The 16,893-nt window shown below is 37.8% G+C and overlaps 1 protein-coding gene across 1 annotated transcript in view; it reads right to left on the reverse strand.

Annotated features, from left to right (window-relative positions):
- Positions 1 to 16,893, reverse strand: part of ADGRG6 (adhesion G protein-coupled receptor G6) — a 135,550-nt gene that overhangs the window by 12,773 nt on the left and 105,884 nt on the right. Inside the window, exons 18-22 of the mRNA XM_060030658.2 lie at positions 15,310 to 15,401; positions 13,351 to 13,478; positions 12,152 to 12,420; positions 10,877 to 10,973; positions 8,483 to 8,766 (exon numbers count right to left, since the gene is read on the reverse strand). Of these exons, the coding sequence (XP_059886641.1) occupies positions 8,483 to 8,766; positions 10,877 to 10,973; positions 12,152 to 12,420; positions 13,351 to 13,478; positions 15,310 to 15,401 (870 nt within the window). The remainder of the gene's footprint in view (positions 1 to 8,482; positions 8,767 to 10,876; positions 10,974 to 12,151; positions 12,421 to 13,350; positions 13,479 to 15,309; positions 15,402 to 16,893) is intronic.

Here is a 16,893-nt window from a genome sequence, read left to right on the forward strand (position 1 = left end):
GAAAATTTCTAGATGTTGTTTCCCTTAACACTCAGAAGTTTTTATAAATGTCATATATATCGGAGGAAAAACTTCAGAGCATATGTCTGGTGTTTTGAGGACACTGGAAGAGACCTAGTTCTTGGATTTGCTCCTTTGGCCTTGCTGGGATATTAAGATGTGAATTATTTTGAGGCTCTGATGCTGACCACAGTCACATGGGAGTAGGTTAAAGCCAAGAAAAACTGACTTAATAAAACAATTTTTTAGATTGTGCAGTGCTGCTCTGTATCATAATTACATAGCATTAGATGACACTGCCTACTTTTAAGCAACCTGTAAATATACAGGCGTCCACTAAGTTTAAGAGACACGTATATAAATTAGATTTGAAATCTGATACATCTCCTCTAAAATTATCTGATCGAAGTCATTTACATGCTCTGCCTCCCACTATGAGTTGTGATGCTATGGGACAAAAGCAGATAATAGGCGTGAGAAATTAGAATTCTCTGGAATAAATATATTTTAAAATTCCAAGGTATTATGCAGATTCTTTAGCCGTGAGGTATATTTCCATTTTAAATTAGAATAGGATTCTCATAATAGGTTATTTTACTATTTGTAGTAACTAGCCCTTTTCACATGAATTTAAATCAGTCTGGCAATAAATATTATCCCAAGATTATTTTAGGACAAAATATCCCTCTTAGAGTTCAGCTGTGGGAAACGTGGAAGGTATCCACATCTGGAAGAGCACACATGCCGTATGGAAAGAAATTCTGAACACTGCAAGAAGGAGGAGTAGAAAAGGCAGCAGGAGAGCCAAGGGTACTTGGAGGCCAAAGTGAAAAAACAGAGGGCTAGTTCCTCTTCAGTCTTGAGGGGTTTTTTTTTTCCATCTACTTACAGATTTTGGTGCCAGAGCAGCACTTAAAATCACAAAACTTTAAAGAGTTTTACATTGGCATCCAAGGGAATCTGTTTGATTCTAATCCCCAGCTCTGCTCTCTTTCAATGCTCATTTCAGTCAAATGTTTCCCCTTTGAGAATCTTTATATAAACCCACGCACCTCAAAGAGGCTCTTCATACCACCTGGAAAAATATGCTCTTCTAGTTTTCTGGAAAGCTGTGACCAGGGACCAGAATAATTGGTTTTTACTCCTCATAGCGCCTACAGCTTTATTTAACTGACCAAGGAGTAGGGAACATTGCCCATAAAAGCTGGACGCTAAAATGACTGAAAAGAGAACTCAGAGGCAAAGTCACTGCTTCATCTTGACAGGTTTGTGCTAGTTTCACAATGGCCCTTTTGGGGTGAATTTTAGCCCAGAAAATGACCACTCTGATGAATGTAAGCCAGTTCCTTAGCAATAGTTTCTTCAGGTTGATAACTGCTTGGATTCTTTATCTTACCCATACAAACCCAAATTTTATGCTAAAACAAGAAAAAAAAGTTAAACTTTCTTTAAATGAACAGATCCTAACCAGTTCTCTACCTGCTCATCCCTTGCCTTCCTTTAACCTCCATCTTTCACTAACCAGAGGTTTCTGCTCACTTTTAAAAATAACTTAGACCAATATATGAATTCAAGATATCTTAATTCTCAGCAAATCTTGCAATTTTCTCAATTAAAATAAATGGCCTTTTCCATTGTGATGGAGGAAGGGCATTACAGGCATGTGGGAAAGAGGGCCTGTCTGTGAGTCCTGGTAGGAAGGAAAACATAAGGAATTCCACCTCGCCAGGCCCTTCTAGAGAAGCACACCAGGGGCCGAGCCTGACTCAAAAGACAAGGAGAAGGGACACCCAAGAGGGTGCTCTAAACCTCTAAATGTGGAGTGAGAAACACTCTGAGAAATCTTGTCAAGTAGTGGGTTTGAAAAAAAAAAAAGCTTCCTTCTAAAGTACTGGCTTTATATCCAGACTGTATGGGCTTGTGTTTAATCTTGGTCTTTATTATAAGAGCTGTTTAACTATTTATTTAGGAAAAATAAAGATATCCTTACATTCAATATTTTGGCTAGGAATTTGGCTCCCACATAGAATTCATTCTCTTAGGTTGAGTTTTGGCAGAAACATGTGGAGCAAATGTAAAACAAGTAGCCAAAAGGATGTTCTCAGATCTCTAGCCCGATTATCAAAAGTTTTTTAAAAACTGCCCAGGAACAGCTTCCCTTGGATTTGAAAATAAATGCCATACTGTAAAATTCAGGGAAACATGTATTGTCGTCCTTTTACTGGTCTACAAAACCACTTTCAAGAAGTCTGGTGAAGGAAAACAAAACAAAACAAACGCCTTAGGTGCTCATTTCCTAATGAGTTCTTTACCAGCCAAGGGCCATTGACGCTTTCAGCAAGGCTCATCATCGATACATTCTGACAAACGACCTAAGTTGATTTTTCTTACCCTGGATAATAAAGATCCAGAAACACGATGAAGGGGAAGACTGCAGATATAGATAACTTTTCAGACTGTGAGATGGAATCAATCAAGAATTAATCAAAGAAGGTGTTGGGGCAAAAAAGGATACGTGGTCTCGATAACTGATCTTTGACAAAAACGATCTAGATAACTTCTGAGCTTCCCAGCAAGCCCAAGTCCAAATCTTCCAACAGCTCATCTGTTTTGTTGTCACACAGACGTAGCCAGCTGGCTGCTGGGCTGGGGAATCTCTAGAGTTTATGACTCTCTCTGGGAACCTCTTGAATCCTCCTTTCATTCGACAAGGTGCCCTTTAGAAAATTATTTCTCTGTGGCACAAAATGCTCTGCCAAAAGATGAGTAATTTATTTCCTTGCAGTGTGTAATGTCTCGGCCAACATGATGCCATTTCAGATGCTAACGGGTTTAAAGGTGGTTCATCTCTTTACCTTGGCGCCGATTCACCGTGTGTGTTGTACATGTGATCGTGGCCCAGCTTAACCGTCAGGAGGCTCCTAACCCATCATTTTATTTACTTTTCTTAGTTTACCAATAGGATTAAAATAATAATGATAAATACATTTCTATAGATGGTTTTTGCTGAATAAGGGTAAGAGAGTAAATTTCCATTTATTCATTAAATGTACATTTATGAACAATTTTTTTAAAAGGACATAGAGACTCACTTCCTAGAAACTTTGAAATAAAAAGTTGAAAGGGCAGTAATTTGTTTTATTTTTTTGGCTCATGCTTTGTCATCTAATAATGTGCTTTTCTGTTTTCATATATGCTATGTTATAAATATTACACTGATCTTAGGTAAGTCATTAACTCTTCTAAGCCTGTTTCTTCATCTGTAAAATGGAGCGAATACCCTTTTTCTTGGGACCTACTTTTCAGATTTGCTACAAGAATTAGATCACAGATGTTGTGTGAAAGGCTTTGTGAACCACAATGCACTATGCAAATATGTTATTTCTGTTGCTCTGGGTATCTTAATGTTACTGAATGAATTACTGGCATACATGACCTCTGAGTACACTGATGATACCCTTCTGTGTTCGCCATTGCAGTTTCTATTTGCACAACCATATGCTACATGGTATTATGCTGTCATATATACGTACAGAAGATGGGCTGATTACCCCCAAAACAATCAATATTGTTTCACGTGCATGGAAAACTAAAGTTGAAGATTAAGCTCTCAGTATGGGGCTAGACTTTAGATCCTGATGAACTTGTCAAGAGAGTTAAACCTCTCTCTATATTGGAGAAACCTAATCTAATCAAAAATGTCAAATAATTTTGTACGGTAATGAAAAAAATATACATTCCGAGATACTGTTCATCGTTTGTATACTAAGCAGCAATGTGTACAGGCTGCATCTCAGAGCAATAAATCAATCCTGCAAACACATCAATATTGCCAAGGGACACAGATGCCCAAGAGGACTCTGGCCAAGATCTTCTCAGCAACCAGAGAATTGCCTTTTACTTCTTTAGGACGAATTACATTATATTTCTTGAAGTACAGGCTAATGTTCTCAGGCATGTGAATTATGATGTACTTTCATCAAACATCTGTTCTCTTTTGAATAGCAATTTGTATACCATATAATTTTCTCAAGTTGTATTCTTTAGAAAAAATTAAAATTTCTAATAAAATGATTTGTCACTTTCATCCTGGGAAAGCAGCAAAGGTAGTAAAAGGAGTTAGAAACATAATTGTGCCTCGTTAAGAGAAGGTATGTTTATCTTTTCATCTTAGAATTAAAAATTCAGTGAAATGATTAATATATAACAATCAAATGAAGTAGGTAAGAAAAAAGAACAAAGCAATATACGGTGGAAAATTAGAAAATAATAAACTTGGTTTAAGCGTGGATTCGAGTGACTTCATTTGCTTATTCAAGTAGGTAAAATTTTAGTTAGAGCCACACAGACTATAAGAATTTTATCATATCCAGTTACCATGATTTTTTGGAATTAAATTGTATAATTATAAGTGTACCTAAAAAATAAAAATTCATATAAAAATAAAAATACATATTGAAAATAAACAAAAATAAAACATCTAAAATAAAAATACATATATAAACTTTAATATATAAGCTATACAAATATATGAGTACTGACATAGTTATACATGTATATGTCTTTGTACACACACACACACATACATATATACATGTATTCCTAAGAATCCTGAAAGATAAAATGGATTTTTAACATCTTTGAAAAAAATCTTTAAAGACATACACAAAAGTGAAAAGAAATCTGTTAGCAAAAGCCACTCCTCTGATACACGTGCCCTGACACCACTGCTCAAACACATCTTGTCCTCACAGGTCCCACCTCTGTAACACTACAGGGTGACTTGTGACCTTGCTGATTTTAAGATGTTCAATTATAAGCCAAATCTGAGAAGATTAAAATTTACTTTGGCATAGTTGTAGGTTTCAGAATATTGCATTACATTATAAACCTTTAGCCATTGCTAATTCTTATAATGACAGGCTTCAGTTCACTACAATATCGCATTAACATGAAGCTTTCTTATCCTAATCACTGCAGAAAAATAAGAGTTTAATGACCAAGCCAATGATAAGTGTTTTGCAGTAGCACACTTTCTAAATTTCTCTTGACTCTGTTCATGTGTCTCTAGCTCCCCCATTCCCACCATAGTCTAAAACACCTTACCTTACCTGGACCATTGCAATAGCCTCTCATCTACAGTCTCTATTGGGCTGCTCTAATCCATTCTCTACATTATATCCAACTTCATCTTTACAAAATGTACATCTGCTCATATCATTCCACAGGCCTAAAACCTTTCAAGGACTTCCAATTGCCCTTATGAAGATCAAAACAGAGAGCCTCCTGGTCTAGCCTTTGCCTCCCTTTTGTGTCACACCCACTGCTCTGTCACTCTCCTGCTCTTTCTGGGTTCTCAGCTTATATGGTCTTTCTTTTAATGCCTTGAGTATGTGCTATAATCACCAACTACAGCAAACTTTTTGCACACGAAGTGCCCTCTACCTGAAACAGTTTCCCTCACTCCTACTCCCACCTTTCACCTAGTTAATTCTTATTGATCCTTCAGATTTCGGCTTAGACATCATGTCTTCTGTCATGTGCACTCTCAACACCACCATGTACACTTTATACAGTGACATATTGGATTAACCTTAGTCTCTCCTACTACAATATAAGCTCCATGAGACAAAGGGATCAGGTCATGTTTTTTTGCTGGAATAAAGAATACTAGAAAGAAGTCGACACAACGTAGTTCGCCTAAGTTCAACATGCATTCACCGAATTGTTTCTTTAAACTGTCTAAGTTCTACATGCTTCTCTTAATAAAGCATATACCTTTAACAACAAGTCTCTCATGGAAGGTTCTGAAAATGATGCAAATAAAAGCCATTAAATGGCTTTCCATAGTGTCCTCTGAAGCTTTTGTACAAGGCTGGCCAGTAAGGAACTGTTAGACTCATGTGCTCTGTATCACTGTCTTTTAATTTACATTTCCTTTTTAGGAGGTGTTTTTGATATCATTGGATGGGCAGAAATCTGCTCTGAATTTATATCATTTAAAATCAGCCTTAAAAGTCAGTGATTTATGAAGAACACTCACTCTATGATGGTTTACAACATTTTTCCCTCCTGAGAGAAGACCTACGCTGGGAAAAATAAAACACCCCGATTCTCATTAATGGAAACAGAGCTGAACAGACAACTGTAACTGTTGAAGGTTGCTGAAACTGCCAGGAAATTCTAAAAGCAAAAACAAGGTTGGGCTGGCAGATTAATGTGCCTTTCATATACAATCCTGAAATATAAAACCATGGAATTTTCTAATGTTAATGGACATTTTTGTCAATATTTGTCTAGGCACTTTTATGTTGTGTATGATAGAAGAGATTAAAAAGAGGAAAACTCACTTTACAAAGGTGGATCCCAGTGCAGAGGTATTCATATGCTACCTCTTCAGTTTCCAACTTCTGGAGGTGTACTTGAGGCTTATTATTTTATTCACTAAAGATAATGAGCCTACATAGTTCCTCTGTTATGGGAGAATGGATCTGAATAAAATTTGCTCAACTAATTAATGCATATTTATGCTGGAGGAGTCTCAAACTGAATTTAGGCCATCCCCAAAGCCCCTCCCTTCTTCATCCACCAATCCAGTTACTGATTTAACAAATAATTATTGAGCACCTTCTAAGTGACAGGTTTTTCTACAGGAGCTCATGAGCTAGTGGGAAACGTAGGAGGAGAAGCAAAAGAGATATGTATGATACAGAGCAGTAAACACTCTCCTGCAGGTAAATACAGACTTTTCTTAGAACACACCTGTTGGGAGCTCCTACCTAGGCATCTCTCCTGGTGAGAAGCACAAACCTGATTTCCACACTTTCCATCCCAGCTCAGATTTGTTCAACTTTAGTCAGGTCTTCCTTTCCTAGACACCTTCAAGTGTGTGACCAGTAGCTTCAGGTAAGCCAGTAATACTGCCCTGCTCAAAAAGATTCCAAACTTTGTCACCTCATTCCTACTGGAGTGTGGGCTTCATGGAGCTTCCAACATTAAGGAGTTTCATCAACAACACAGGGTATATCCAATGTCTTATAGAATGTTATTGAGTTTTCAAAAAAATACTTTATGTTCAATTAAGCTTAAAAGTTAAATTCATCCTAAAAGGGAACCCTCCTATGCTGTTGGTGGGAATGTAAGTTGGTGCAGCCACTATGGAAAACAGTATGGAGGTTCCTCAGAAAACTGAAAATAAAATTACCATATGATCCAGCAATGCCACTCCTGGGCATATACCCGGACAAAACTATAATTCAAGAAGATACATGCACTCCTATGTTCATAGCAGTACTATTCACAATAGCCAAAACATGGAAACAACCTAAATGTCCATCAACAGAGGAATGGATAAAGAAGATGTGGCACATATACACAATGGAATACTACTCAGCCATAAAAAAGAACGAAATAATGCCATTTTTAGCAACATGAATGCAACTAGAGATTATCATACCATGTGAAGTAAGTCAGAAAGAGAAAGACAAAAACCATATGATATCACCTACACGTGGAATTTAAAACACGACACAAATGAACCTACCTACAAAACAGAAACTGACTCACAGACATAGGGATCAGACTTTTGGTTGCCAAAGGGGAGAGTGGGGAGGGAGAGGGATGGACTGGGAATTTGGGGGTGGCAGATGCAAACTACTACATTTAGAATGGATAAATAACAAGGTCCTACTGTATATCCAATCTCTTGGATAAATCATAATGGAAAAGAATATTAGAAAGAAGAATGTCTGTATGTGGATAACTGAGTCACTTTGCTGTGCAGCAGAGATAGGCACAACACTGTAAATCAATAAAAAAAATTTTTTTAAAGTTAAATTCATCCTACAGTACACTAGGGTAAGTGTTACGGAATCTGAAGCATGACAGTAAGCTCCTTGAAGGAAGCCTTGTATTTCTGAACAGAGCAAGCCATTTGTTAGATTGTTGAATTGACTGCCATATCTTATGAAGAAATAAGCATTTCTGAACTAGATTGTTGGTATTTTTTCTGAAATCCAAGGAACCAAGGAATCAAAGTGAATTGCTCTGTCCCTGCACAGAGTCTAAAGAGTCTTCTGGCCAAGAGCACTACACCCACATGGTTCCATGGAGAACACCAACACTCAGCAAAACTGTAAAGAAAGCAAACTTCATCTGTGCCTCTCTTTACACCTCCCATTGGGCACCTCCTTGCCTATATCCACTCATGCAACAACATATATTTATTGAGCACCTACTATATTCCAGGCATAGTTCTAGGTGCTTGGTATATATATCACTGAAAACAAATAAACAAACTGATGTTCTACCTCTTCTCTCCATTCAAGGTCTTTTTCACGAGTAGCCACCCTGTGCCTGGAACTGTGCTCAGCACTTGGGATAGTGACTTAGAAACTTAGCATGGCATCTGTCCAACAGTGAAGCTCTTTGCAAATATGGTAAAATTAGAAAGGGAAAATGGTGCGGTTACCATTTATCTTACCTTGTAAAGAATTGAAGATGGAGAAAAGGTACATGAAAGGGACATTCAAAGGTCCCCAGGCAAAGAAAGCAAACCCCCACGTCATGCCCAGTAGAAACGTCAGGCTGACCACACTGCGCAGGTTCCTTAGAACCTCCTCGCGTAGCGTCCGGCTGCTCCTTTTGCCATTCCTCCCGCAGATCTGCACCATCACCACAATGAACATGGCGACATTCAGGAAAAACATGAGTCCAAAATACCCGGCACAGGTCACATAAAATATGACAGGATCTTTAATCCAACAGCTTAAAGGAGAAGAGACAAGAAAGAACGAGATTTATCATCACGCCCTGTTTACCTAAGACTCCTCCTGGCTAAGTTTGGGCTTCTGCAGATTTCATAGCTGGGCCTTCCTCAAATGCCTTTAGAAAGTCACTTCATTTTCTTGGGCCTCAGTTTCTTCCTCAATGTTTACATAGATTTGTTTTTGTTTTTTGCTTTGTTTTGGATAGTCATCCTCTTAATACCTAGTTATTTAAGTCAACAGTTAAGAAAACAAGGTGGTCTCCTGAACTCTGACTTGGCATGAAGACACTCTGTTTGGCTCACCCCAAACCAGTGCGCCTGCACTCCTGAATGTGGGAAACTTTCTCGGTCTCCGTTGTAGTTAAAGGAGGGCCATGTGGACATGGTTCTACAAAATGATAATGGAAGCAGAGTCTGCTAAGGATTTTTTACACCTATTCTTGACAGACTCAGCTGGCAAAGCCCTTATTCCTTCTTTCTGCTTCAAACATGAATGCAAGCTCTGCAGCTGTAGTCATCATCTTATATCGAGGAAAGAAAGGCCAAGAGAGCTGTAGAATTGCTGGTCCTAACATTTTCAGCCACAAAATTAATGCCAGTTGTTGCCTTCTTCCAAATCTTATCATGTCTTATCATGTGAGAAGAGTAACTCCTACTTATTTAAGACACACGTAATTGTGGATTCCATTACTGTGGACAAAATAATTCCTATTAATATAATTGGCTTAGTTGAGGCAAGACCTTATTGTAGAACGCTGATATTCTTATGCTGACACTTCTCATACACAATTGAAAGGCTTACATCAATCATAACATCCTTATGAGATCAGGAAGGATACACTTGATATTCAGAATGATATAGATTGGAAAATAGATGAAAGTAATTTTAAAGGGAACTAAGAGTAAAATTAAAATACTGCAATTTGTGGATGCCCCAGTGCCTAACTAATACTATGGAAGTTCTTAGGTACCAAAAAATATTAGAAGAATTATTTAAGACAATTAAATTAATCTTAAAATTCGAATGTAAGTGGTCATCATTTTGGTTGTGTCTTTCACCGTGGAACACAACCTTCACAAAGGCAAAAGCTGTCTTGAACATCTTTGAGTCCTATAACCTGATTCCTGGCATATAGTAAATGCTCAATTAATGAAAGTTGTTGCTGGCACAACAACTTAATAAGTCGTACTTTAAAGTTCTATAAGAGTTGACTCACATACTTTTTAAGTTCCCTTATTTAGAACATATGTATTGACTTCTACTTTTAATATATCTTATTTTAAAGGTCCCCCAAATGACACTGCTTGTCCCTGGAGCTAATCTTTCTTTCCATATGGAAGTTCCCCTAGAATCCGAAATTCCTGACCTAGATCCTTTATTTCCGTCTAGTTCTCGTGGGGGCTTTGGACTGCTACTTTGGAAATATAAACGAGAAGGCCAGGAGGAATGGAACAGGATTGGATACTGACTGGATATAAAATTTTTATCCATCCATGAAATGTGCACAGAAATGTGGCATCACAGTCTGGAATAAACTCTTTATTCATTCAGTAATTCATTCAATCAACAAATAATAATATTGAGTACCATGTACTACATAAAATACAAGAGAACTAATTGCCAAAACTGAAGAGTTTAAAAACCTTAGCTTCAGTGATCTCACAGCCTGAAGGGAAATTTCCAAATTATTCAAGATCCACTCTCTCCACTTCCACACAACACTCATATTGGCACTGAATCCTTCACTGTCCGATGCTGCTACTTAACTCTCTCGAAGATGTGTGTGGTTTAAGGAGGTGGGAGTATTACAGAATCTCCTCAGATAGAATAGGTCTTCTGTGTCTAGAAGATAGTATCTTACACTTCTTCTGAATTCCCCCCGATGAGAAAGCACAACATTAATATGGAAAAGCAGCTCACACAGTTCAGAGCATTCAACTGAATTCATCTGTGGTGTAGCAGAGACCTTGGCAAAGACATGCAAGTACACTTTAACCTTCCAAAATAGAAGCTCACTCACTATTGGGATGGAAACTCACACTAAACTTCAGCAAACAGAGGATATATACTCATCACAAATAAATTCCCAACAAGCTTTTATTACTTACAATTCATCACCTTGTTCTTTTCCATAACTCTCTTTTCCATAAACTTCATTTTGGTTTCTGCTTGCTAGAACAATGGACACAACTAAGGCAGGCAGACCTGTTATAACAAGACCATGACAGAAACAACTTTTCTGAAGCATCTGTAGACTGCTTTATAAGACTGATAATGGCAAGGGGAAAAAAAGAAAGAAAACACTGCATATCATAGAATCAAATTTCTTAGAACAGGCAACTTGGTTAAAAACAACAATAAAATCCCTTTTGTGGTGTGAAACATCCAACTTTAATTAGAAACAATCTAAACCTACTCTTAAATGACAGATATTTAAATATTCTGTTTGCTTACTGGTACCCACTAGAGCACCAGGACCTGATTTATACTGTATGCTGCACCAGAAAATGTAGTTTCATTAATGACACCTGTCAGACTGCCTGAGTTCAGGTAAGAAGGTAACTACAGCTTCATTTTGCCCCTTTCTATAGAAAGAAAAGTCTTTAGAAAAAGTTGGGGGGAAAACAATGGGGACATAAAGTCTTTATAGTCTTTTCTCTCAGGAGGACCAATATAGTATTTCCATGTATATTTCAGTGGGGAAACGCTACACCACCTGAATTCCCTGAAAGGTGCTTTTGTTGTCTCCTAAGGTGGTACTAAACACCTTGGAAACATCTCATTTCTACATGGCTATCTGAAAAAGAGATTTGTGAGAAAGCTCGAAAATGCCTGGCCCAATACAAAACCCAGATAAAGGAGCCCAATTAGAAGACTGCAAACAGGCTAACACAGCTGTCCATGTGTGGCTGAGGAATCATGGTAAGAAGCTCAAAGCAAGAATTCTGTCAGTATTCTGGTTGCACACACAAAAATAACCTTCTTGCTCAGGTTTCCAAGACATGGGCATGTGTTTAGGGCGAGTGGAGTTAGGAGTCTGAGCTGGCCTTTCTATTTTGAAATATAATAGAAATGCACCACTGTCTGCCAGCTGCCTCTTCAGACTTGCGTGGGCTGGCTCTGGACACAGGAAATAAGGTGGTGGTGACTCAGGAGAGCAAGGGTTTTTTCCCTTTACTCCTGACTTTAGTGAGGAATGTTGAACAGTTTTTAAAAACACCGTTCTGAGGAAGCCCCTTCCTTAGGTTATGTATATCACATCCACATCATTCACAATTTTGAAGTTTCTTTTAGCAGTGCTATTCTTTCAAAATAGGATTTTCCTATGAGAACCTAGTGATTTCCATGATAGACAAAAAGAAAACAAAATTTAGGAGGCTTACCCCAGCCAATGATGCAGAATTTCAGTATGTATCGGCGAATGTAAGTGTTAAATACTTTAACCAGAGCAATGTACATATGAATCGCTTCTAGCCCCATCCACGTAAAGGTAGCTAGAAGGAAGAAATGCAGCAGGGCTGCAATGGCCGTGCAAAGTCCATCCACATGAAACGAGGTGATCCAGCCATCCAGGAGGAAGAGGAGATTCAGGAACAGCAGGGCTGTACTCAGATTCATCAAGATTTTGGAGGGATAATCCCTTCGTAATTTTCTTATAAAGGACAAAAGAAAGATATATGAGAATAATATTGTAAATAAATCTTCTAAGCACAGGCAGTAAATTCGTATCTTATACAGCTCTGCAATAGCCTAGGTAGTACCATCTTTATGACATGGTTCCACTAGGAGGAGGGCTAAAGATATAGGAGTATTTAGCAAATTATAAAGACTTTTTTAAACACTAATTTTATTTCAAAACTGTTTCCAAAATTTCTGCTTGGTTACAACAGATTGATTTTTTTTGTTTTGTTTTGTTTTGTTTCTGCGGTACGCGGGCCTTTCAGTGTTGTGGTCTCTCCCGTTGCAGAGCACAGGCTCCGGACGCGCAGGCTCAGCGGCCATGGCTCACGGGCCCAGCTGCTCTGCGGCATGTGGGATCTTCCTGGACCGGGGCACGAAGCCGTGTCCCCTGCATTGGCAGGCGAACTCTCAACCACTGCGCCACCAGGGAAGCCCAGACTGATTTTTTTAATCCAGGAAAAATTTTAGATTTACAAAAAATGATATCTTTGTTGAAAAGCAATTTCCCTAAAATTTGTTGAAGTTTCTTGATTTTTAATAAGGTCAGGATCCTTTTTTTAAAAAAATTTCCTGTTTCAAAACCAATTTTATAAGATTTGTGAAGCAAATGTTTTCATCTTTTACCATGTAAAAAGCATTTCATACAATTGTTATTTACTTAGATGCTAATCATCTCTAACAGGCTTAAATACATTTTAAATAGAAATATAGTAACTATAACTTAAGATTCTAAAGGTGGGAAATTCGTGATATATCTTACAAGAAATCTGAACATTAAAACTGAACCACTGTGCGTGATTCACAAAGTGTATATGTGTTTTTAAAAGCTGAGGCAATTCTCTTATTCACATTCTGGGACAGTTAGCTCTGGACTTGGCAGACAGAAAAAACAAATACTTACTCAAAAGCAACATATGTCAGGAGGGTAGCTGCTGAAAAAATAGCAGATATTCCACACCCAATATTGGTAATGAAGGTGAGAACTTTAGTGTTTTTTGAATCCAACTGTGAGGCAGTTCCTTGAAGGTCCTACCAAAAACATGAGAAGCAGTTGTAAGAATCTCTCTTTTCATGAAAACGGCGTTTTGTTGTATTAGAAAGGTCACTGATGGCCCTTAGAATCTCAGCTCAATCTTAGGGGCTAAAAACAACAGTGTAAATCAGGACATGCGTACCTCGTTTTATTGTGCTTCCCTTCACTGTACTTCGCAGATACTGCATTTTTTACAAACTGAAGGTTTGTGGCAACTCTGAGTCAAGCCATTTTTCTAACAGCATCTGCTCACTTTGGGTCTCTGTGTCATACTTTGGTAATTTTCACAATATTTCAAACTTTTTATTATTATTATATTTGTTATGGTGACCTGTGATCAGTGACCTTTGATGTTACTGCTATGATTCACTGAAGCTCAGATGATGGTTAGCATTTTTTAGAGCAATAAAAATTTTTTAATTAAGGTATCTACATTGCTTTTTTAGAGATAATTGCTATTGCACATTAACAGACTATAGTATAGTATAAACATACTTTTATATGCACTGGGAAACCCCAAAATTCGTGTGACTCATTTTCTCTCAATATTTGCTTTATTGCAGTGGTCTGGAACTGAACCCACAAAAAAATCTTTGAGATATGCCTGTACTGGAATTTCCGTTTATCGCACTCTTGTGGATCACTCCGTGAAACAAAAATGTAGCATTATTTGAGAGAGTTGCACATTTTTTTTTTATCATTACCCTGTTACCCAAGCTCTTTGCACGTCAGTATAACTAGAAGAGCAAAACCACTGGGGCCCTAACAAACTGGAGAGGAGGTCATTGTCATGCATAATAAACGACCAGACCCTTCCTATCGTTTGCAAGGCTAGGGACACAAGTGAAAATGGAGGCCACCATGGCCCCGTGACCAAGCCTTTAGGTGGGCCCTGGGTTCTTTGATTGGTAGGGAGGGGCTCAGCCGAGACAGCCAGAGGCTGGCGCTGGTGTGTGGCTGCCCAGTCAGAGAAGAGTGCTGAGGTTCTTACTTACTGTGGTCATTTCAGAGCTAGGTATGTATCAGGTGGGGTGGTCTCTGTTTTTTTTTTATTTTATTTTTTTTCATAAATGAGAAGCCACCAAGAGTTTGGGGGTCATAGTTTTTTGATACCTATAGACCTGAAAGGGTGCCACTTAAAAGTGTTAGGGGTGGTTGTGAGGGGAAAAAGTCAACATTTTCTAACATGTGAATACGAAGCCTTAATTTTAATTTCACTGTGCAGAGGGAGGCAGACTTGCAAAGTCCAGGCCTGGTAGGAAAATCTTTCTTTTCTTCCTTAAATGTAGAATTGGGTTAGGGATAAATCTTGAATGAAGACCAACCACGCAAGCCTTGGTTGGAGGAGAAAGGCATCTCCATTATGCAGATGTTTGAAAACGGAGCCTTCTTGGAGAAGGGACATATTCCAAAAGGAATATCTGGTTTAAACTTTTAGGTCTTAAACTACGAAAAAAAGTTTGTGTTATAAGTTTTCATTCTATAATGTTAACTTTCTTTGCTTTTCACCAAAATGTCAATAAAATCTGCTCCTGAAACAAAGACCTCCAGGAAGTGGTATCTGTATGAGTGTACGTGTGTGAACTCATGAGACGGGGCTCAGTTCCAGGTTTGGCTGAGGCAGGGAGGAGCTGGTAACAGGTTCCCTGTAACACCAAGAAATGCACAAAGTGATGGAATTCAGTGGGCGCAGAGACTCAGGTCAGAGAGGACCGTCCCTATCCTCCTCTCCCGGGAATCCCTGAAAACACTGGGAGGAAGTGGGACTCCCACAGCACACGGGATGGGGTTTGAGTCAGTGCCACTTGACTCACTGGTAGCTTTTACCCCGACCAACATTTCGGTTACTCCAGGATTTGACGAGGTCAGAGAAATATCTTGGGAACCTCCAAAGGGCTTGTCATTGCCTCTTGAAAAACCTACGGCTCCCATTTAGATGAGGCAGTATACTTGCAAGTCACAATTAAAGCCACAATTTAAAATGTAAATTGAAAAAAATAATGCTGTTCACGGTTATACATTTACACACAGTTCTCATGCTGTTTTATACTTTTAGAGAATGAAGAATATGAAAATATTGATTCCTCTGATTTAGCCAACATGAGAATGTACTAATGTTAAAAATATGAAAATCAGCTTTACTACAAATAAATGTAGCAGAGGATATGAAATTTTTCATACATTTGTAGATTAGAAGATATAATTATGAATCTGGGGTATGTTTTCAAATTTCTCATATGGTGAATGTGTCATGGGGCAAGGTAGACTCTGGGAATATCTTACACAAGTGAATACAGAGTTTATACATCAAGAAAGACTCTTAACAAGGTTGTGGTGGTCTGGAAAGGCTGAAAGGATATGGGCACATCACCAGAAAAGATAAATTCTGGGAAGTTTTTCTTCCAGAAGTTTAGAATCTTATAAAAGCAGCCGCAGTGGAAAATGGAAAAATAGCACTGAGAAATGCACCTATCCATATGCATGTAAAACTAATTATTTAATCAAATGACAACAGAAAGAGTAATATATAATTACAAACTCATAACAACATTTGAACAATATTTGGAAAAACTAACCATTCAAAGTAACAGGAAGCCAAACCTTGGTTACTTATAGGTCATCTCTGAATAGTGACTGTGTTACTGTTATCTATTTATCTAATATTAGACTTACGACACACACAATCATGCTCAAACACACATGCAGTTGAAATAATTCAATGAATTACGCTAAAGCTTACATACCTGAAAGATTAATATGCAAAACAAGCGTTTTATGAAAGAATGATGCTGTCACTTTTCAGGAAAAAGAGAATATGGAAGAAAACTGAGGGTTTTATTTTTAATTACTTAGGGAAAACATGCTATAGTTTAACTGTTCATTTTCATGGTCTGGCAGTAAATGAAAACATTTATATTTTGAGAAAGTTAAGCTGTTTCTTATGACTGTCCTCTTTATTTTTTTTACTGTTTTTTTCCCCCAGCTTTATTGATATATAATTGGTAAAGAAACACTTGCACATAATTAATGTATACAATTTGGTGAGTTTGAACTTATGTATACACTTGTGTTAACATCATCACAATCCAGGTAATAACTATATCCATCGCCTCCACAAGTTTCTTGTGTTCCTTTTTCATTTGCTTTTGTTTCTGAGGTAAGAACACTTAACGTGAAATCTACCCTCCTAACAAATTTTTAAGTCTACAATACCGTATTATTAACTATTTTATATAGCAGATCTCTGGAACTTACTCCCCTTGTGTAACTGTAACTTTATATACTCATTAAACAACTCCCCATATATCCCTCCCCCCATCCCCTGGTAACCATCGTTCTATTGTCTACTTCTATACCTTTGACTATTTTAAATGCCTCAAATAAGAGGAATCACGCAGTATTTGTATGACT

This window comes from Delphinus delphis, chromosome 14 (assembly GCF_949987515.2).
Source record: "Delphinus delphis chromosome 14, mDelDel1.2, whole genome shotgun sequence".
In the NCBI taxonomy this organism is placed as follows: domain Eukaryota; kingdom Metazoa; phylum Chordata; class Mammalia; order Artiodactyla; family Delphinidae; genus Delphinus; species Delphinus delphis.